The 24,309-nt window shown below is 41.3% G+C and overlaps 1 protein-coding gene across 6 annotated transcripts in view; it reads left to right on the top strand.

The window, feature by feature from the left end:
- The window catches only part of PKP4 (plakophilin 4), a 213,563-nt gene that overhangs the window by 59,289 nt on the left and 129,965 nt on the right, over positions 1 to 24,309 (top strand). For 3 of the 6 annotated variants that reach the window (XM_034786181.1, XM_034786179.1, XM_034786180.1), the window contains exons 2-3: positions 96 to 229; positions 23,198 to 23,310. In XM_034786181.1, the coding sequence (XP_034642072.1) occupies positions 101 to 229; positions 23,198 to 23,310 (242 nt within the window). In that variant the 5' untranslated portion in view covers positions 96 to 100. Of the gene's footprint in view, positions 1 to 95; positions 230 to 23,194; positions 23,311 to 24,309 lie in introns of those variants that run through there. The other 3 variants (XM_034786184.1, XM_034786187.1, XM_034786182.1) reach the window with 2 other exon arrangements.

Consider the following 24,309-nt stretch of genomic DNA (forward strand, 5'->3'; position numbering starts at 1 on the left):
TAAACCTTTGCCAAAAAGTCTATGCCAGAAGACTTGCGTTTATTTAAACATCACCAGCTGAAAATATTAACTAGTTAAATGTTGTTTGGTTGTAGGCAATATGCCAGCTCCTGAGCAGACCCCATTGGTGGAGGAAGGTCTGCAGCAGACCACCCAGGAAACCTCCACAGGCCCGGGCATGGAGCCAGAGACTACTGCCACTACCATTCTAGCTTCTGTAAAAGAGCAGGTATTTTTATTTTCTTCTGTATCAGTTCAGAAGTATAGTATGCTTTTTGGAATTAAGCATGTTCTACTCTTCATTTGTTTTGTTTCCTTGACCCATTCCAACTCAAGAATTTCTAAAAGGTGTTTCCTTTCCTACTCCTGGGGGACTTCTACTCCAATGCGCACACACAATTCATGTCCCCCACAGATATTTTCTCTGCAGAATAATACATTCTGCCAGAGAGGTGCTACAATTACTCCATTTGCCCTCCAGGGGCTACTGTGGTGCTAGAAGAGAGGGCAGCTGGCTCACGAGCCAGAGCAGCAAGCCACAGAGAGGGAGAGAGCAGAGGCTGCTTTTCTCACAACAATATGCCTGCAGAGCCGGGTGAGGGGGGACGGACAGAGCTGGCCACACAGGGTTGCTGGGGGATCACATAGACTGGGGTTCAAAAGGGCTAGTGGCGGGTACAGACTCGGGAAGGACAGCATTGAGCCAGATGCTGAATGGAAGTGGTGGTGGGTGCAAGGACACATGGGGAGGGGGAGTGTAGGGAAAGACTGGGACAGGGCAGATGTGCCCAAATGAATGGGAGAGGCTAGGGGGCAGCCAGGGTCTGCATGGGGGAGGATCCTCAAATCCTTAACAATGCCTCCCCTGCCCCTCCCCATCAAACAAAAACTCTGTTTCCCATCACCACCACCACCCAAAACCTTCCAGGTTCACTTCCAGGCTCCTTCCCAGCAATTACTTCCCTCTCCCTCAGCTCCTCTGTTACTCCTAACTTCCCCAAGCCTTAGCACTGCTTCTGCAGGATGTGGGAAATGCATTTCTATATTGTCGTTTAAATGATTTATTACTCACAATTCTGTATTATTATGCCTAATAAGGAATTTATTTGTCAAAAAACATTTTCTGAATCTTTTTTGTTGTCTGTATTGTTGCAGACATACTTGCTGGTATTTTGAAATAAATTACCAAAATAATTGAAACTGGCGTGATTATTTTGTGTCTTTTTGACAAATAAAATATTCCGAATTTTAAAATATTGTGTGCAAAATTTTTAGCACAGAATTCCCCCAGGAAATGTAAGCCTCAACAGTTTACCTGTCAGAAACTGAACATGCAGCATACATGTTCATTTATTTGCAATCAAGAGAAATAGTATGGAAATCTGTACCGTTGTGTTCGTGCCCGGAAATCTTTTTGTAAGTCAGATTTGAAATTTGGATTGAATGCAAAAAAGCTAATGGAAAACTTTGTGACTATAAGAACCATATGTGTTCTTAAGGTAGTTGTGCAGGAATGTTTCAGTAATCTGCAGACAACAGATTTGTTCAGATTTCTTGTGACTGTCTTGTGTTATTAACTTCATTTTTTAAGAGGATGGTTTTAACTGTTTGAGCTAGCGATTTACTTTTGAAATTCAAAGTTTAGATAAATATTAGAAATGTGAATGCTATTTCTCCTTCAAACACCTCATATTTATTATCATGCATTGTTCTTGTTAAGGTTTTGTTTACTCTTCTATAGAAGTCAAAGTTTCCAGAATATAATATTTTGCTTGTTTGAAATCAAGTTCAGCATAAGTTTGAATTGGCATTTTGAAGAAAACAAGGATTTTTATTTATTTATTTATTTATTTTTAAGGAAACCTTGTAACTGAAATACAGAAATGAAACAATACTAACATTAATAAAAGCAGTAATTGATTACAGGAACTGATACCTGCAAGGCAGACAGCCCTCTATCCTGGATTTATACATACAAAATGCAACCTAGAAATTTTTCTTCTCCAGAAGAAGTAGATTTCTGTTAGCTTTATAAAAATATTTTTATATTTAAAAAAAAACCTCAGTATGCAATTCAATTTAAGAACTTTGAACCCAAATAATTATCATAACAGTTGTCATAGTTTGCCCCATGTTAATATTAATCCTTTGCTCTTAGAGTGCTTGGGATAAGATGTAAAATCAAGAAGATCACTCATTCTTCCAGAAATCCATGTGTTGCAAATTGCAGTACCTATGCAAACAATTTTGAGATTATGATGCAAGAGCAGTTTTAACTCAGAATTTCTTTTGGTTTGATTGACATATGTCTCTACAAGGTTTCCTGACGTACCCCTGCCCCACTTCCTCCGTCGCAGTTGTTTTGAAACTTCTCTTGACAATACCTTTAATTTATTTTCTTGTTTTTACTTGGAGTTGGACATGGGGTATATATTCCCATCAAAGATTGCTTTAGGACTTCATCTAATATATTTAACTTCATATGAGATGCATGTACCATCCTACTCGGTTTTGAAAAGGGGGAGAAGCAAATGGACAAAAAAATGAGAATGTATGGCCTTAATGATGTAAACTGAATATAAACACAACAAGTTCTGTAGCAGCTTTCAAGAAATTGGCTGCTTTAAAGCAATCTTTGTTGTTTAATTCTGAAGCTTTTCCATTTGCTGCCCCACAGGGAGAAGTCCTCTCACCCCATACTTCCAGTACTTATTCCTAGTCTGAGCAGAATAAACCTTATGACTTGCAAATTTATTTAAATGAAATCAGAAAAATGTCCATTAAATTTGCACTGACACTAACAAATAAGAGGGTAGGATGGTTTATGTTGTTTGTGTTATGGTGTTTTCTACCTCTAGGCTGATGGTTCAAATCCAACCCAGAATAGTAGGAACCCAAAGTTAATTGTGCCATTTAATGGTTATCTATGTGTAATGCCAAGGTGATCTCAGTCCAGTTCTTAGAGGACAGATACCACCTTACAAATCCTCAACCAGCAAAATTAAAATTAACACTGTTGTTTGCAGCTCACCTGTTTGTTTGTCTTAACCCTAGTGCAAGTTTAACAAAATTTTGCTAGAAAAAAGGCAGAAGACTGTGTGGGCCTGGAAAATAAACTACATTCTCAGCCTTAAGAGGTGATCCTAGTCCAGCGGATCTCAAATTTCATTGCACATTGACCCCCTTCTGACAACAAAAATTACTAAATGACCCCAAGAAGGGGGACCAAAGCCTGAGCCCAAGCCCAAGCCCTGCCACCTGTGGAGGTTCAAAGCCAAAGCCTGAGGGGATCTGAAAGCTGAGCTCCTTAACCACATCAGCCCAAGGGCCCTTGGCTCTGGAGAACTTTGGCTTTGGCATGCTAAGTTAACCAACCCATTTAGACTAAATTAAATTGTATTATTTCCTGAAAAATGCTTTGTATGAATTGACATGGGGATTTTTGGCTTTTTAATTATTTTAAGCCTCATGTTGCCAACTTCGTGGGTCACAAGATATTGGATGGTCAACTTGTCACTCTTAGAGGACTCAGTATTACCATTCAGGACCTTACATCACTAACTTGGGGAAGGCATTTTGCATTTGAAGAGGGGGGGAAAAGAGACCCATTTCTGTGACCGGTTCTTTTTGTTCATTTTTAATGGCAGCTTTTGAAGATGCTCTGAAGTTTGAAAAATTAGTAATTCTGCAAAGATGGATTAGTAGGAATACTGATGTGGTCTAAGGTCCATGTTAAGTTCAGTTTGTTACAAATGGGTGGAGATATGTGTATGATGAAGTGGCAGACTTATTTATATTTTCTTGAACTTTTGTTTGTTTGTTTCAGTTTTGTTTGTTTTGTTCAGTGTTATGTCCTGAATACATGTTTGTTCATTCTGGGGCTACTTCTTTAAGGCATTGAGAACTCACTCTCTGACTGATTCTAAATTAACTGAAACTACTCAGGTAAAAGTTCTGGTTTCCTTGTGGACAGTTCAGTGAAAACATGCTCAGTGGTGATAAGCATACGTTAAAATGTATAAGAATGGGATCTAAAATAACTGACAATGTTATGACATTATATAAATCAATGGTAACCCTTCTTTGGATACTGTGCTCAGCTCTGGATGCCTCATCTGAAGAAGGCGAAAAAGAAATACACAGGAAATGAGAATGATTAGAGATATGGAAGACTTCTGTTTGAAAGAATGTCTATTGAATATGGAAGAATGAAGCCAAAGTGAACGCTAAATTTCATTTAATGTAAATCAGTTCTAAAGAACAGGGAAGAATTTTGAAAAAGAAGGCAAACTCAATCATCAGCCATCATATAGCTTTTGATATGGCATAGAAAGATTGCTTTGTATGTCCTAGGTTTATAAGGCTAGGTCTTGGCAGAGATTATGGTCTCCTTGTATTCCCATTAATTGGGTTTATCATGTATTTCACTGGGTTTTTTTGTTCTATTTATATGGAAGACTGCAGATTGAACAGTAGTTTTCTCATTGTAAAAAATGTGTACTACACTAATTCTATAAAGTTTTGTATGATCCTCTTCTGTGTTTAGATACACCAGAGTAAAATACTAGTGTGTATTTGTTCATTTTTCTTTTTAGTGAAACTTATATATGTGGGTTTTCCTTGCACAGCTAAATTTGACTACTATTTCATAGGATATTTATCACCACACTTATCATTAAGATTTTGTCAGTGCTTACTTCTAAACCCACATATTTTGGATCCTGATACAAATTCAGTCTGCCATAAATTGGTGTACAGATTATTTATCTGGAATAACTGATTTGTTACCTCCTCAAAATTTCATGAATTGCTTCTGCTTTGTATATATAAGAGAAACAAATGGGAACTAAATCCATTTTGTGGCTTCAGATGTTTTTGTTCTGCTATAAGTAAAAATTCGTTATCCTTGCTCTTTGGTCTATCTTTCTCTCTTGTTAAATTAAGATATTTGGGGTCAAATTCTGTCCTCCATTATGCAGGTGCAGTGCCCACTAACTTAAATGAAAATTGCATCAGCTTAATTGGGAATAGAACTGGAGCCATACCGTATTCCCAAACAAATTTCATTGATGTAAAACTAAAGTTTGTGAAGTAATTAGCATACTCTTATGAAAACAGTGCAACAACAAAATTAGGAAAAAAGATTTGGGGATGACCAGTTTATTTACCTAAACATTCTTTTCATGTTACAGTTAGTATATGGGATTAACAATATCATATGAAAAAACATTAGGAGGGGCACACTTGGGAAGATGCAGTGCCAATGATCTTAGAAAGTAGCTTGTAAGTATTTGTTTTGCAGAGATCATAAACTCTGGTGCAACAAAGACCTTGCTTCTGCAGAGTTTGAAGCTCCATTGGCCAGTCATTCTGCAACCTGTCACCTTATCGGTCTTCCTGATAGAAAATATGTCTTCATAGAAAACTTTATATCCCACATACCCCTGTCAATTCTGTTCCTCTGCACCAAAAGCTCCTTGCTGGGCTCATTCCCTACTTTCTGTGAACTTCCCAAGCTCCACAGATGGGCTTACCTCCTACATACTTCTGAGATGAGCAGGAGAGGAGCGCTACTGCTGTGAGTATTAGGAAGAGCACTGTTTGGGAAAGTGTCTGCCTGATGGAGTTCCTAAGCTCCGCAGCGATCTTGCTTATGAAGAACTTGAAGCTCTGCAAAACAGCATGTCCTGTTTTACAAATATCCTACTTCCTTTCCTCAGTAATCTGGGCTCTGTGTATTGTACAAATTCCCTCCAAAACCTCTTTCCAAACTTTCCAAGAACTCAGTTAGACTCCAGGCTTGTCACTCAGGTATCTTTACGTGGCATACAGCAGCTCTATGCTGAGTTGATCAGATGTACCCTGCGTAGGTGGTGTAGGATACATCACAGATCCAAAGTTACAAGAAACGCTCTCCATTTATATACATCTACACAGCTTATTGCATTTTGTAATGGTTCATAGTCGCCTCGTGAACGTCTCCTGTCGGCTGGGTGCAATCGTGCACTCTTTCCTTTCTCTGCTCCCAGGGCCGCGTCAGCTGTTGCCCTCATCAGGCCCTTTAGCTAAGTCACTCAGTTAATAGGTGAATGGATGGATGAACCGCTTCTGGGGTAAAAGGTTCAACAAGGCATGGAGACAAGGCCTGTCCCTATGCCCATGTTAATGTCTTTAGCCCTGTCTCCGGGCTCAGCCACTTCTGGGTTAGCTTTAAGTCCGTGCCTGCCCTGGTATAGAACAGTGCCTTCAGGGCCTCTGCAGTGCCTTCAGCCCCATCCCTGAGCCTTTAAATTCCAGCCATGTGCTTGGGCTTCTAAACTAAACTTGTCCCCTTCTCAGGGCTTTGGCCACTTTGCCAGTGGGGGGGTACCCACTACTTTGGGTCCCAGCCCAGGAACCCTACACACAGCAGCCATGTACTGCTTCCTTTTATGTGGTTTCTGCTGCTATTCCCTGGGCCTTTCCCCCTCTTGCCCCTTCTCTTCCCTTGACCTCAGGGCTGAAGTTCTCAAATCCTCTCCCTCCTTGCTACATGCAAGTATTTCCAGAATCTTCCTTCTGGTTGAGCTTGTTTTTGAGCTCCTGTGTCCAGCAACAAGCACCCGTCCTTGCTCCTCTGGTCCCAGTCAGGAACTGACTAGCTCAAGCCCCGCAGCTCCTTTTAACTGAGCCTGCTGTGCTTTGATTGGCTGTTTCCTTGCAGCCATTCTTGGCAGGCCTGGAGGACCCACCTTCACTGCTCCTTTCCTGGGACAGGGTGTGGTAGGACCACCAGGCCTCCAGCAGGGGTACTATACATCCAGTGTCCATGTTCAATCTATTCTTTACCTCATCTTTACATTCCTCATTTATCTTGTCTATTGTTATGTTGTGCTTTGTACGTGCTTCCCTGGGTATTCCCTCCCCTTATCTTAGCTAGTTCAAACATTCTGGAATTGTCTACATTACCCGCAGAATCGACGGGCAGTGATCAATCTAGCAGAGGTCGATTTATCACGTCTAGTCTAGACACGATAAGTCGACTGCCGAGGGCTCTCCCGTCCACTCCGGAACTCCACCGGAGTGAGAGGCGCAGGCGGAGTCGATGGGGGAATCAGCTGTCGACTCGCCGGAGTGAAGACACTGCGGTGAGTAGATCTAAATATGTCGATGTCAGCTACGTTATTCACATAGCTGAAGTTGCGTAATTTAGATCGATTCCCCTCACACCCCAGTGTAGACCACACCGTAGTCTCTTAGCTCGCTGACCCATTTACCTGTCTTAGTTAACACAAACATTGTTTTCAGTTTGCTGATCTATTTATCTGCCTAATCCTGTCTTCCAAGAAATGAGGCCTTCCCCATGTTTAGTTACTCATGTCAAGCCAGGCCTACATTCCACTGCATTTGTTTTTCTATGTTACCATTTGTTTTACTTAAATTATATTTTTGTCTTTGTGCTTTTTTTTTTTTAAAAGTTTATTACCCAGCAACACATTTTGAAGACCACAGTAATTGTAATTATTTGAACTACCATTAATGTTATGCTCAAAGTACAAACCAGGGAATGCAAGCTTATCTCTTATGGTACAGCCCAATGGGGTGTTTTCACGGCATGTACAGTATTGTCCACAATTTCTTTTTGCTTGGCTATTAGTTGCGCAATAGGTACCAATGGCTCTATTTTCCTTAATACTAACTCAATGGTATTTATGGATAAGGGAAGTATGGATGCAAAGAGACTGGTACCCAGTGATTCCCATTCAGTGTTGTCTGTCATGTCCTCTGGCACATTCTCCTTAATCTGCACACATGGCCATAAGGCACAGGTACCAATCTGAATCAGAATTGATGTTCAAACAAAATCCATCCAGAACCCCGGCATGGTGTTGTCCCCATCGAAAAGTTGTAGTATCCCAGAGCACATACTGTGTCCCCAGGGTGTACCACCTCCTTTACTATCTCTTTAATGACTAATCTGGCCCAACCTCTGTTGCTTGCGATCAGGCTCTTTCATGCTGAGCACTCACAGAACCATCTGTGCTTGATTCATTTACAACAGGCTGCGTTTATTTCATCTCCTGCTTGTGTTGCCATCTTCATGCTGGGATAGTGCTGTTTATAGGTCCCATTCTCTCTTCTATCCATACTGTTAACATATACCAATTCTTTGGGATTCTCTGTCCATCTAGGAATAACAATCAAAATTGGCACAGTCGAATAGTTAATTTTGTGTGGTGCCCAAGATCCTGGACATTCTAGTCTTGCAAATTTTCTTCCTCAATATTATAAATTCCCTTCCACTCGTATGCTCCAGGTAAGTGTGCTGTTTTAACAATCTTGATCATTCCCCTGCTGTGCTTTATTTTGTTTATTTATTTATTTAAATGCATAAGAGGTTTAGGATCATATATGCTGCACACAATTGCTTGAGAAACATTTTTATTTAATTAATTAATTACAGTATTTACAGATATTCATTTTAAAATTTGCGCAATCAAGTGAATATTGCTAATAGTTACTGCCTCCTGCTGCGAAGTTAAATTACTAATTCCTCCACCTTTTATAATAGTTTGACCAAATCCATTTGTTAGTGAGTTAATTTTAAGATGTCATTTCTTAATGTCTGCAGAATTCTATAGGGAGACCCCAACTTCATTGCCACCCAGTATGGTTACTACTGTGTCCCTTTTGGCTCTACAGTTTTTGTGTCCTTCTTAGAATATGCCTCCCACTGGATTTTGACATAATTGAATGTGTGACTTGATATTGTTGAACTATTTTTATATGAGATTGGTCACGTTTCAAGCAATCTGTATGTTGTAAAATGTAAAGTGAGTGTATTTATTCTACATCTTCTACCACTGTTTCATGAGTGGGGTATATAAAAATACCATTGTCTGGCCATGGAGTGGTCACTGGACATGGAGGAGGAACATAATTTTTAAAGGAGTCTATGAAAGAGGTACTTAATTCAGGCTGGAGGATGGGCTGGTGCATATCATTTGTTGTTTGCCACCAAAAAGAGCAGGTTTTTGTTTGCCAGTATGCCCACCAACTATTCTGGGCCTAATGAAGTACAATGATTTTGCTTTAAGAAAACCGTAGACTGATTTATATGCTCTAAGATTTCAAAAAATTGCTTAAAAGCCCCAGACTTATTTACATGCTATGACATTTCAAAGTGTTGTTCACTAGTGTTTTCCTGGGATGTATTGTAAACTTCTAAATGATACAGCCCCTTCTCCTGATGTTCATTTTGGCCCACAGCTACCATTTAAACACACCGCTTGTAAATTCTTCAATCCCAGCAGATGCCACCCCAATGTTTGAATGAGACAAATTTTCTAGAAAGGTTGATTTGATTTTGTTTGGCCCCAGACAGCAGAGTGTAGATCCCTTTTCCATCTATTTTCACTGTACAGCTGGAGTGTGGTGTACTTCTGCAGTGGTTTTGGGACAAGGGGAATCACCGACTGGAGTACTTTTGAACCATGGGACTATTTCCATGCCCTCCACATCAGGAAACAATGTTGTAAGTTTCCACCATCTTGTGGATGCAAATTCTACAAGCCATGTCAAGTCAGACCTACATATGTTAGTGTGTCTGTCTAGAAATTGCTGATCCTTAAAACTTTCAGTGACAGAATTATATCAAATATTATATGCACCAATATTTCATGTAAAATGATACTTGTAGTCTTCTCACAAATAATTTGTATTCATTTATTCCTTGGCAGAAACATTAATAGATAAAAGTTATTAGCATTATTTAACTGTTTAAACTAGTCTGTGCAAGAGATTTTGTTTAGTGTTTCATATTCCTAAATTTTGAGCATTTAAACAAAGCCTTTTCTAAAAATCAGTTAAATCCTTTAACTCCAAGATGACTTAGCTACTGAACAATTTACTTCTAACTTTACTGAAAATTAAATCGTTGAGAGAGGGTTGTAGGTTATGATAAACATTTGTTTTCATACTTCAGGGGATTTAAACCTTGCTTTATCTTAAAAACCGAACTCAACCTTAACTATAGAATAATTAGGGAAGCTTCTATAATTGAAGAGGTATTGTTTTGGGGGGTTGTTGGTTTTTTTTTTTTGTTTTGTTTGTTTTTAAGATTTCTAATCATTGTTTATACTGTGGTTGGTGAAGATAAGCTTTGTTTTGTTTTAATTACATGTCAGTTAAGTTTGTTTGGGTACTTTTTAATATCACCTTAATATTTCCATTAAATCCTGAAAGATTATGTCAGTGATGTAGTTAATGAAGTTATCTGAAATTGCCTTACTCTTGAAGGGTGAGTTTCTAAGTGTATCATTTTAATCACTTTAATTTAGAGCTTTTGTCTGGAAGATACTTTGTCTAACTCCTTAATTTCCTTTCCCCCAATGTTTAGTATGGGGTACTGGAGACAGGGGGAGAGCAAGCTTTCCTGTGCAGCTCCTAAACTTTACAGTGTGCTGTTGCTAGAGGAAGGAAAGGCAGGCTCCTACGCTTAGAAGGTGTCCTGAGAGCCAAGGGGTGAGAGGTCTTATTTCTCTCACCCCATCCTTTTTTAGCTTTTTCTTCAAGTGATAAGTCAGGGCCTGTAAATACTCTCTCTGTAAAAGTGAGTTTAATGGTAATGCTGTAACTCCTTTCATTCCAATGGCACTGGGTTTGAGTCTTGAGACAGTGACTTTGCTAACATGTTGGGAGTTTTTTTTTTTTAAATATAAATTCAGATGGGCCCCCCTTTGAGCTGCCAAAGAATGTGATGCTTTCCAGGGATTCCAAAGATTGTTAAGCTCCTCGCTACCACCTGTCTTTTAGCATGAGGAAACCTTGTCTTTGCCTACCAGGGGTCAGCTCCCAACTCCTCCAGCCACAGACAATACAAGGACTCCCCTCTAGGTCTACAAATGCCCTGCTGTTTTTCTACAAGGTAGCAATAGGCACACTCCAACCTCTGAGCCTTCCAAGCATCTCACTGAAGTGTCCAGCCTGTGTTCCACTGGAAACTAGCAACGTTCAGATTCGCTGCTCCTAAAGAAACCATACTCCCCATTTCATCTCAGATTACCACTCTGCTTAACGTGTAGCACTGAAATATGTTTGCAGTGAAAACAATATAATTTAACACAATACAGAGATTCTTCAACATATTCAAGATTAGACTATTTCTTAGTGTCACAAGCAGTGTTCCCTCTAATTTTTCCCATGCATGTGCATGAATGAATGAATTTTGTTATGTGCACCAATATGGAGGTGGGGTAAATTCATGTGGTGGGGCCAGGGCCGAGGGGTTTGGAGTGTGGGAGGGGTCTCAGGGCTGGGGCAGAGGGTTGGGGTGTGGGGGGGGGGTTGAGGGTTCCAGATGGGGGTGCGGGCTCTGGGGTGGGGCTGGAGATGACGGGTTTGGGGTGCAGGCTGCCCCAGGTCTAAGGCATGGTGAGAAGACTCCCCCCAAGTCTCTGATGGCAGGGCCGGGGCTGGGGCTGGCAGGGAGAGGCAGCAGGTCCAGGACTGGGGGAGAGGCATCTTTCCCCACCGCAGCCCTGAGCACTTGCGTGGCGCTTAATAGGCTGTTGCGTAGCCGCACAGCTTAGAGGGAACTTAGGTCACAAGACTTGATAAATTCTGTCACTGATTGTAGCATTGATACTATTGTTATATCTGACCATGCTCCTGTTCAAAAAAGAACTAGATAAATTCATGGAGGATAGTTCCATCAATGGCTATTAGCCAGGATGGGCAGAGATGGTGTCCCTAGCCTCTGGTTGCCAGAAGCTGGAATGAGCGACAGGGAATGGATTACTTAATGATCATTTCCTCTGGGGCACTTGGCATTGGCTACTGTAGGAAGACAGGATACTGGGCTAGATGGACCTCATTTCTTTTTCAAAGAACTGACATCTGAAATTTTCAATGAGAATTTTGACATGGCACTTATAGAGTATTTTTCCAATCCATTGGCTTCCGTGACACATAGAAGACTTAATGAAAAAAATTATATTTTGGTAGCTTTTATAATGTGCCGAGCACTGACTATCAAACAGCAAGTCATAGTCCCTACCTTGATTAGTTACAATCTGAGTTTACAATTTTAAATTGAAATTACTTTCTTTTACATTTGCATGTTAACATTAACTAAGAACATAAGAATGGCCATACTGAGTCAGACCAAAGGTCCATCTAGCCCAGTATCCTGTCTTCAGACAGTGACCAATGCCAGGTGCCCCAGATGGAATGAACAGAACAGGTAATCATCAAGTGATCCATCCCCTGTCGCCCATTCCCAGCTTCTGGCAGACAGAAGCTAGTGACCCCATCCCTGCCCATCTGGGCTAATAGCCATTGATGGACCTATCCTCCATGAAGTAATCTAGTTCTTTTTTGAACCCTGTTATAGTCTTGGCCTTCACAACATCCTCTGGCAAAGAGTTCCACAGGTTGACTGTGCATTGTATGAAGAAATAGTTCCTTTTGTTTGTTTTAAACCTGCTGCCTATTAATTTCATTTGGTGGCCCCTAGTTCTTGTGTTATGAGGAGTAAATAAAACTTCCTTATTTACTTTCTCCACATGAATAATGATTTTATAGACCTGTATCATATCCCCCCTTCGTTGTCTCTTTTCCAAGCTGAAAAGTCCCAGTCTTATTAATCTCTCCTCATACGGCAGCCATTCCATACCCCTGATCATTTTTGTTGCCCTTTTCTGAACCTTTTACCAATTCCATTATATCTTTTTTGAGATGGGGCGACCATAACTGCATACAGTATTCAAGTTGTGGGCATACCGTGGATTTATAGAGAAGCAATATGCTATTTTCTGTCTTATTATCTATCCCTTTCTTAATGATTCCCAACATTCTGTTTGCTTTTTTGACTGCCGCTGCACACTGAGTGGATGTTTTCAGAGAAATGTCCACAATGACTTCAAGATCTCTTTCTTGAATGGTAACAGCTAATTTAGACCCGCATCATTATATGTATAGTTGGGATTATTTTTTCCAGTGTGCATTACTTTGCATTTATCAACATTGCCCAAAAACTTCACAGAAGCAGAATGACGATTGCCCAGAGGTGCGTCATGCCTTTGCAGAATATTGAGTCCAGCTACACTCAAACCTCTGAAAACCTCTGATATGAGTGAAGGTACACACCAAACTCACAGTGCAATCTTAGCTCTATCCCCAGCACTAGCAATAGGTTCTGGGAATGGTTCAGAAGGTGGTGTCTTAATAAATAGAGAAGAAGGATTCTGAAAAGTTGTGAGTGTATTAAGTTCCACAGATTTGAAGTCCATCATGTATCTGCATACACTCCAGCTATTAGGGGTAGCTGTGTTAAGTGATGGGGGAATTTAGTTTTCACTGTAATATGAGAAGAGGTGCATGTGTACCTTCAGGGAATCAAGTAGACCTCATTTCTGTACTGAATTCTGTATGTTGTGTTAGCAGCCGTGCACACTGGGATCCGGTTGCCATGGTAATTGTCAGCGGTTTGTTGGCATACTTGACTGTGGCTTCCAGGGCTTAGCAAGGTGGAGTGCCATAAATAATACTCCGGGAAAGAGTGAACAGGTGGTAACATTTAGCAAGTCTGGGTGGGTTATGTGGAGTAGGCTCAGTGTTTGTATAGGCCAGGTGTAACTTCTCTTTGCTACACCTGACCTAAACCAGAGTGTTGCCTTAACAAAGAGAAGATGTTAGATTTTTCCTACACTGCTCATGTTCTCTGTTCCCCAAACTCTGCTGTAAAGTTAGTTAGGATAAAGTGCTGTAATTTGTGTTGTTGGCATATGGAGGCTTCGCTCAAAACGGGCCATTAAGGTTTCATTGCGGGGATGAGTACCTTTAATGCTTCAAAAGGAGCCCCTTCAGAATGTATGCATGCAACACCTAATGCACAGCACAGATTCTCTGAAAGCTGCCAGGGGCTCAAATGCACAGTACATGGGTCTTCCTCAAGTTCAGTGGCCACAGCAGAGGGACCGTATCCTAGGAACCCTTTGCTCAAATGACTCCAAATTTGGACCAATATCCCTATCCTGCACCCCTACAAGGCACAGCAAACTTTGAGACAAACTGAATAAGATGTGGATTTTAGAACACTTAAAATAGTCATCTTTTAACTGTAAGAAATACCTAACTTCTCAGAAACTGGGATGGAGATGGTTAGGCCTAGTGGTTGGTGCTGGCACAGTAAGGCCTAATGGTCAGAGCTGGAATTAGGAGTCCAAGGTGAGGCTGGAGCAGGACTAGGTACAGAGCAGCAGCAAGAGCAGGCTGGAGCAGGACTGGGAGCAGAGTAGCGGCAAGAGTAGGACTGGGAACAAGGCTGGAGTAGGCTAAGACCTGGGAAGTCTATTGCCACCATCAGGCAGGAGAGAGTTTCAAGCCCTGGAGTGATGCTGAGCAGACAGAGCTGCTGTTCCTCCTGTGGTTTGGGAGTCCAAGGACTAATTCTTGGCTTGTGGGTTGGCTGGAGCCTCACACAGGAGAGACTCATCCCTTACACAACATTAACTATAGCAGAGCTACCACTCTGCAATAATCTATATCTACCTAAACTTTTGGAAGTAAAAGCAAAGTCATTTGTAAGATAGGTGAGTTTCCAGAGAAGCATTTACACACAAGTACTGAAAACTTCACAAAGTACTTTTTAATAATTTTGGAATCCTAAACAATGAATACATTTTCTTGTAACTTTCACAAAATTAAATATCTTTGAATAAAGTGGCTTAATAGTGATTATTTGTTTTCATGCCTATTAAAAAGATTTACATCTCACTTAAACTAAAAACTATGAATGTAATCTTAATTATGCTTGAGTAGTCGTAATATGGATTTGTGTGCATTGAGGAAGTTAACATTTAAAATTTCCAGATCCAATTATAAAAACATTTTCAGAAAAATCAAGCATTATTGCTTTAAGAAAATATGATAAGTTTAGGAGTGTGTTATTGTCTACAGTGGATTAATACCATGTACTTACGTAAAATGCATATATTATAATCTCAACACCTTGGTTTGTTTTAACGGGGAGCAAATGGAGAAAGGTTTTAGCCTCTTTTAAACAAATGTAGAAATATACCATTCTCCTATTTTTATTAAAGGAAAGCATGTTATATGTATTAACTACTTGAAAATAGTCTTCTGATCAAAGCAAGAAATCTAACATCTTATTGTTGGTATAGCTATTAAAGCACACAAGCTTCAATATAACAGCCAACTTTCCTGAATATACTGTAGTACTTGAGCATAACAGAGTGAATTGAGAAGAACAGAGGGGGGGGGGGGGTGTCTTACCTCTTTCTTAGAACTGATAAAAGTAAGGACCTTACAAATCTAAATTAGGAATTTCTGGTATTCAGTTTTCTGTTGATATGGATATGCCAGTGTCAGTAATTAAACACCCTTCCTATATGGCAGAAAGCCAAGAACTGAACATTTTCCAGTGTGATTATTTACTTTATTCCACTCTAACTGAGACTGCTATACACTGTTTGCTACTGCTTAACTCCCTTTTACTCAGTAAACATTCTCATTTACAATGGGCTTCTATCTTTAAAATAATTAAAGCTGCCACACCTTGACTATTTATTTAACCACTGAAGAAGAAATAGTGAAAGTATTTCATTTGTTTAACATGATCCAGGAGTGGATTTACCATGAAACAAACTCTGCGGTGACATGGGGCCCCCAATGACGGGGGCCCCCCAATATGCAGGATAAAACTCATCTGACAACCTGCCCCTGAGTCCCGGCCGGCGGCGCAGCAGGGCTCAGACAGGCAGGTTGCTGGCATGGCATGGCCGGTGGCCCCACGCCGCTCCCGGAAGCAGCAGGCTGCTGGCACATCTGTGTGTGCCCTTAGTGGGAGGGGAGGCAGCTCCGCGTGGTGCCCCCACCCTGGGCAGCGCACAGAGACCATCTGTCCCTGTCCCACCAAGGGGCGCACCGTGATGTGCCAGCAGCAGGCCTAAGGCAGCTGCCTGTCCGCTCTGCCTCTCTCCCTTGCGCCACTCCCAGAAGTGGCCAGCATGTCCCTGAGATGGGGGGATGTCTCCGTGCGCTGCCCCTGCCCCGAGCGCCAACTCCACAGCTCCCATTGGCCGGGAACTGCGGGCAATGGGAGTTGCGGGGACAGCGCCTGCAGAAAACGGTGCAAGGAGACCCCCTGGTCCCCGTCCCCCCCACCTAGGAGCCATTGCCAGAGTGGTGTGTATGCCGATCTCTTTGGGAGCCATGCCTCCCAAGGTAAGTGCTGCCCCCCTGCCCCTTCCCACACTCCAACTCCCTGCCCCAGTCCAGAACCTGCACCCAAACTTCTTCCCAGAGCCTCACCCCTCCCACACCCAAATCCCCTGCCCCAGCCGAGAGCCTGCACCCAGCACCCAAACTCCCTCCCAGAGCCTGACCCCCGCACACCCTCCCACACCCCAATCTCCTGCCCCAATCAAGGTACCTCACTTTATTGTCATTTACTTCCCATTACTTATAATATAGAAGGAGGATGAAGGAAAAAAAGAATGAAAAACAGAAGGGAGATAAGAGATAATGTTCTTTTTCTTGGCTGGGTCCCGAGGGGGAGGGCCTGAAAATGAAACTGCACACCGGGCCACACTAACTCTAAATCTGCCACTGACGTAATTGAAGTAAATTTTCCATATGATTAAAATAATCTTCACTTTGCACATCAATTAACTTTAGAAAAATACTTCAAATTATATGTTTTAAATATTCAGTATTAAAAGAACCAATGTCGTAGCTTTTCTTACACACAGGAGACCCAAGCCTTGTCAATATTCAAAATTGCACCACCACTTAAATCAGTTTGATAAACTGAATTATTATAAATAAGATATAAATCTAAGACTGTTCACCATTTTAACTAAATCTGTTTAAAATCTCACCTTTACCTAAACCAGAGGTTCTGAAACTGTGGTCCATGGACCACCAGTGGTCCGCGAGCTCCATTCAGGTGGTCCACAGATAGTTCCCTCTAAGGTGCTCGCCTGGGTGGCCGCACACACAGGCATGGCTCCACTAATTAGTTGCCTGGCCCCTGAGAAGACGCACAGGTAAGGTGAGGTGGTGACCTTGGGGGGAATAGGAGGTAGGTGGAAGGGGGAGGTGGGGTGAGAAGAGAGGGTGGGGGGAATTTGGGACATGCAGGGCTGCACTGGTCAGAGAAAGAGGTGACTTTCCCCAGCTCCCATGACTGCGGCTGCCGATGAGAGACCACTGCCCCGCCCTTCCCAGTCCCAGCTCGGGGGCTGCTGTAGCGCGGGAGAGAGGGCACATACATCACATTAGAAATGAAAGACTTCTGATGTGTGTGCTTTTATTTGTGGAACAAAGTTTATTTATTTATTAATATAGCACTTTTATCCAAAGCGCTTTACGATAGTTAGCCAACCGTACAAACAACTCAGCAATTTTCAAGTGGTCCTCGAAAAAAAAAGTTTGAGACCCACAGACCTAAACCAATGCAGTTGTGACTATAGATAAGGGCCCAATTCAGCAAGAGCTCTCTGGACTAAAACATGATCTACACTACAGCGTTAGCTCATCATAAGCTTTATGCCAACCTAACTCTGTCAGTGTCTATATTACAGTGGTGCTCCCACCAATGTAAGTTGCCCACTACATTGAATTAATAACTCCACCTTTGCAAGAGGCATAGTGCTTTGGTCGATGTAGTTAGGGCAACATAATGTCTGTGTACACAATGCATTACTTACATTGCCTGTTGGCAGTCAGCCCTGCATGGGGTTGACAGCTAGAGTCCTCCCACCCTGCCCCAGAGTTGACCTTCCAAGCCCTGAGCCTAGTGATAGGCTCAATTTAACAGCAGGGAGCCTACCAGCTGTGAAATTGATGTTCTTGGCTGCTACTATTTCACATTTCAGCTCCAGCTCCTGGGGCAGGGGGCTCCAGCTGTGAGCCCCGCCTATCGGTCATTTTCCCACACTACAACTGTCAGTGCCCCCCCAATATCCCAGTTCAGTCGGTGCAAGCATTCCAGGGAGGACACATACCACCGGCTGAAGGAGGGTAGTGTGGACACCAACAGCTGATTTAATTGCTGCGTTGGCTGTAGGTTGACTTAACTTAACTTAAGTTGATCTAATTTTGTAGTGTAGACAAGCCCATAGTCCTTAGTCCACCATAGAGGGAATGCTTACAGACATCAGGAGAAATTTTAGTGGTGTCTAATTTCTGATATTACAATAATGATGCTTAGTGTGGAACATTCAAAATGTCTGCTGTGTAATTAAAATCTTTAAAAGTGCATAGTTCTGGAGAAACTGGAACAAACAAATCGTGGCTTTCTAATATTTATTTTACTCTTGTGAAATTGGAGATATTAAAAGAAAACCACAAACATGCTTTCAAAAGACTTTTAAAGTTTACATACTTTGATGGCGAGGGGTATCATCAAGAAAGTACCGAAGCTGGATTTACATAAAAACTACGCACCAAAATGTTTGTTGGTTTATCTTTTTTCCTCTGGGATACAATTTCAAGAGACTTGGATAGAGGTTTTTCAATTGTGGTTCCGTGTTAACTGTTCCTTTCATTCATATTTGAAGATATTGCATTTCTTGTTTTATTGTCAATATCAAGTTATTACTTAAATCCCCTGCTATGATGATGCCTTTCAAAATTGTAATTTCTTTTGAAATTGAAAGGCAGCTAGTTGCCAACTGCTGCTCAGAATGAAATTATAGATCTGCGGAGTCACTTTTTCTTTGTACATGCAAATGTTATGCTATAGGATTTAAAATGAATTGCTGCTGACTCAGCAAGATTAAACGGATGACTGGACCACTCAGCATTGAATTTCTTGCTTTTCGGTGATTGTTTCTTGGAGAGGAAAAATTTGCAGGAAAAAGCTTTCCCCTCGCGGTAGCTTAAGATTTTTAATAATACAGAGAACAATACAAGCATGATTGAGTCTAGAAGAAAAGCAATTCCAGCAGTTTTCAGATTTTGATTTTATCAGTTTCTTTGCTGTTGACTTCAGTTATAATTGCTCATCTGTATAGATAAGAAAACAATTTTTCACCATCTTTTGTACAGTAAATGTGCTGAGAGGGACCTAGAAATACTAGATACGTCTCTATATGGACAAAATTATTCATAAATGTCTGGGTTAATAGCATTTTCCGTAAGGTATTTAATCTTCTTTGAATAATGTTCATAGAAAATCATTTTCCTGTTACAGTGATTATATGGAAACTCCATGCTTTATCCTACCTTCCTTTTTTGCATATACATGTACAAAAGTCTTCAGTAAGGAAATAATTCTTAAATTTCTTTTCATCCAAGTTTAGCTTCACAAAACACTAAGGGTCAGAGTAAGGAAAATGCAGCCCGAATGTAACTGTTTCGTCTTTAATTTATTGCAGACTTGTAACCACTCATCTATGCATGTGCCCAGCACACCGAAGTCAGAGAACTTTGCCTAGTAGTACTTGTAGGGGTGGCACTTGCACCCCAGGGCTGTAGCCCCTGCCTGGCTATTTAAGGACAGCGCCATCCCAAACCCCCCACCCAGTTCCTTCCTACTGCCAATGGCTAGAGTCAGAGCATTCTTGTGGTGATTTACCTCAGACTGTTTATGTCCATTTTCGCTGGGATTTTATTATATACAGTTAATTGTTAGTGTAGTGTATTAGTACCCTTAGGTTTAGTTATAGTAGTGAGGATGGATAGATAGTTACCCTGGGTGATGCCCTCACCAGGGTTTAAACATTGTCCATCATGTGGGTTATAGTGACCCCCATACATGGTGTTTGTTGTACCTGGGAGAAGAGAACATTAAAGAGAGGAGCTACTGGGGCTTCTGAAACAGCATCTCTTAGAACAGATTATGAGTCCCACTTTGGCACTTGAACATATTCAGATCATCTGGCCCCATGCTCTCCTTCAGAGCCTAGACAAGATGTGGCTCCTGGCTCAAGATTCAGCACTTTCCTTAACAGGAGGAGGGTTCATTCTCCTTCTTCAGGTCCTCCAAAGAAGAGGTCTTACAAGATGAATCAGAACCATTTCAGGACTCGGACTCCTCTTCATCTTCTAAGAGAAATGCTGACCGGCACCATGAGTCCTGCACTATGCACAATGGAGCTGGCATGTCTAACGACTCTCCAGTTCTGCACCGAGATCAACTGGTCTCTTTACAGTCTACTACAGTACTGGCCATCGAGCATCCATTGAGTTAGCTATCATCATCAGCACAGACCATATCCATTCCATTGGCATCCCGCGCAGCATCAGATCTGCTTTGCCTTTCCATTCCTGATTCCCCTGTAATTCAGGGCATAGCTTCTACATCATCATCTTCTGCTGTGCCATTGGGCCATCTGATCTGGTCACATAGCTGTCTCATCAGCATCGCCTTCTGCACCATCAGGGGCTCAGACTTCAGAGTCACAGCCAACGTCCTTTGTGGCACCTGTAGTACATTGGCACAGATGTTGTCTTCAGCACCAACGATGTCCTTGCTACAGAACCTATCACCAGGTTTGGTGCTAACCTCTGTCTCAGACGTAATTTGCTCCAGTACCAAAGTACAATGCCTATTCTGGTTCTGACGGCATCAATTACTCATTCATCCTCTGCACTGATGCTTTCTCCATATTGGGTTCTGGATGAGGCTAATCATTTGTTTGCTCCCTCAGAGGTGGCTCCTCTGCTCCCACAGGATGACTTTCAAGGCTCCTTAAGATCTGGTTCCCCAGTGCCTTCAAAGCACTGTTCTGAGAAGGGTTCAAGGCCATCCTGAGCTAACCATCAGTACCAGGATCAGCAATGTTCCCAAAGGAGGGGTAGGAGCCCCGGCCTAGTACCCACTGGTCACCCCCAATGCCATACCTCTATTCCCAATTGCCTCCTTCGAATCCTTGGGATGTGCTTTGGTCTGAGAGATCCGGCTCTTCAACAGAATCCAGGGCAAAATTATTGATTCCAATTGCAGTTTCTCTTCCTGTGCCACCTCTATTACAAGTACAGTCTGAGGTCATTCTTCCTCAGCTGGATCTGCTCGTACATGACCTTTCTCCCCTCCCTCCCCTCCCCCCCATTGGTTCCACACCTTTATTCTTACTCTCTGAATGATTGTGCAGTACAAGTCTTTTCCTCACCAGTGCCCAGTGACTTTAAATAACACCAGGGCCTTCTCAGGCATATGGGTTCCACCTTGGGAATTCAGGCTGCATTTGCTCAGGAGAATTTGGAGCCCCAAGTCCCCATGGAATATTGCAGCTTCATTACCACCTACAGTTAAACATTCTGGAAAGCAGTATTATGTCCACATGCAGCTCCTAACTCTCTCATGGTAACAGCAGTAAATGACAGGTCACAATGGGGAAGATATAGGTCCACCCCAAGGACAAAAATTCCAAGAGACTGGACTTGGTGGGGAGGAAAATGTATATGACTTCATTGCAGGTGCTCATTGCAAATCAACAGGTGTTATTATCCAAATATGGCTTTAATTGGGATGCTATGTCCAAATTCACAGATAAGTTACCAGATGTTTCCAGGGAGGGGTCTAAGGTGTTCATTGTGGAGGGCCTTCTGATGTCCAAGACTTCATTGCTGATGCTTCATCCAGAATTATGCCCTCAGCTGTGACCATGAGGATGGCCTTGTGGTTGCAAAATTCTGGCATAGCCCCTGATGTTCAGCAGAACATAGAAGACTTACCTTTTGATGATCACTTTTTTGTTTTCAGAAAAGACTGACAAGACTTTAAATTCATTTAAAGACTTCCAGGCTTCTTTGCATTCCTTGGATGTTTATACCCCATCCACAAAGAGGAGTCAATAGAAATAGAAGCAGCAGCAATACATCTTTCAGTGTTTTTTCCATCAGTTATTCTTTCGGTGAAACAGCAAGATTTTTCCAGGATGAGTCAGATCACAGAGGAGGAGGTCTTCTAGGTCTAATTTCAACAAGCCAGCTTGTTGTCCTCCAGTGTCAAAGCAGCCATTTTGATTTGCATATCCAGGGCAGTGTTCCAATTGTGACCTCCCTGTCTCCATCGCTTCAGTTTGGTATAAATTTTACTCCCCATCAAATTCTAAAGCACTGTGAGATCAAGTTATGTCACATATTTCCTATGTATTCCCTCACCCCACCCACTTACCCCATCCTTCTTCAGGAAGCCCACTCACGAGACACTGCTCCTTCAGTAGGTCCAGACTCTGCTTGCGTGGAGAATTGTAGAGGAGTATCAGGGAAAGGGGTTGTATTCCTGGTATTTCCTGGTCCCCAAATCCAAAGGAGGGATGAGATCCATCCTCAATCTCCACAACCTTGACAAATACAGCAGATACTTGAGGTCACCCTACCAACTATCCTTTCCACACTGAAACACAGTGACTGATTTGCTGCCCTACACCTTCACATTGCTTATTTCCATATGGTGATTCTCCTGAGCCCCAGGAGGTTTCTGAGATTTGTTGTGGTAGGCCAACGCTATCAGTACACTATGCTTCCCTTCTGCCTGTTCTCATGTTTTACAAAATGCATGATTGCAGTGTCAGCATACATCAGAAAAAGATAAATTTACTGTTTTCCTGTACCTGGATAATTGGTTAGTGAGAAGCAAGTCCAGAGAACAAGTCTAATTCAAACTGTGTCTCTTTGATTATCTGGGTCTTATATTGAACGAAGAGAAGTCGATGCTAATACCAATCAAAAAATAAAGTTAGTTGAAGTCATCAGTTTTGCTGTCAAATGGGTCCGAGTCCAGGCTCCTTAACTGATAGCTTACATCTCAGTTGGGAATTGGCTCTGATGTATGCCTTCTCTCCAACCCCAATCATCTCTACAATTGAGAATAAGTTGTATTATTGTGCGATATGCCTCAGTTACAGACACCACTGAGGAAAGTGTATTGTAAACCACAGTTTGTTAAAATGCTGCAGCAGGGGAAGATATTGAAAGAGTTGAAATCCACAGATTAGATAGAAGCAGACCTGAACATCTTTTCTTTCTCTTTTTAATAGAAAAGATTAAACGAAAAGATACTACAAATATTAAAGAGCTGTAAAATCACACTGTGTGTATTACTGTGATTATAGATTATTTCAGCTAATTAAGAGTCACACCAAGACACAATTTTAATGTATAATGATTAATGTTTCAATATTGATGTACACCAAGTACTTTTAACTCTAGAATGCCTTATTTTTTTATTTTGGAATCACAGGAGCTCCAGTTTCAAAGACTCACCAGAGAGCTGGAGGTGGAAAGGCAAATCGTTGCCAGTCAGCTAGAAAGGTGTAGGCTTGGCGCAGAATCACCAAGTATTGCCAGCACAAGGTACAGGCCTTCATGGCTTTATTTTCCATGTATCCCCAAGTTAAATGTTTTATTCAGTTGTCTTGGGTGCTACAGATAATTTTTTCTATAAAAGTTGTTCAGGTTTCATTACTGTATTCAGCATTCAAAAATGCTGTCTCACTAGAGCTGGTATTAAAAAGGCCTCTTGCTTCATTGATTATCTTTCAGAGCAGTAAGTAAACCTTTAATTTTCTTGGGTTATCCTAAGTCATAACACAGTAGAGGGGAGAAGTTATCACATTGATTTTATGGACTTGAAAAAGCAATTGTGCTAATTTATTTATTTGCAGCAAATCAGTAAACTGATGGTTTCAATAACTATTGATATAATTTATGAGGGCATAATATTTGTACTGAATGTGTGTTTTCAAATACTTCTCAAATATTGTCCAACAGGGAGTACTTCATTTATAAATATTTGCACCCAAGTTAGGGTGCTATTTCAACACAAATCCAGACAGCATGCTCACATACAGTACAGTAATTGTGTTGCAGCATTTTTCCTGAGTAAGGTTATCTAGTTTTATTCACCTTTTTAAAAAAGTATTTTCTTTGCATTTTGTTTCTGAAAATTCCTTGTATATGCATACTTTTGAATATTTTAGTGTAAAACATAATCCTGTATATTTGACACAATGTATCAATAATTATCAGTCATCTTAAAAAAATTAATTTTTTGTATAGAAGAATTACAGTCATTACAGTACACTTTTTTGTGTAATTAGAAATGTTTTTGGTTATAAATATGTGTGGGTAATTACACGTCCTCCAGAAAATTAGGTGATTGGCAGCCCTTGAAACTGAAGCCTGTTACATTCAACACTCACTATTAAGGATCTTAACATGCTCTTTCATTAAATAACTGTACCTGGGCTTCCAGTTACAAAGAACCTAATAATTAACACTCACCTAGAGAGCATCTTCTTAACACCTATTCCTGTTTGTTTTGAATTCATCTTTGTGTTTCTCTACTCTTCA

The sequence above is a fragment of the Trachemys scripta genome, chromosome 11 (assembly GCF_013100865.1).
Source record: "Trachemys scripta elegans isolate TJP31775 chromosome 11, CAS_Tse_1.0, whole genome shotgun sequence".
NCBI classification, from domain to species: Eukaryota; Metazoa; Chordata; order Testudines; family Emydidae; genus Trachemys; species Trachemys scripta.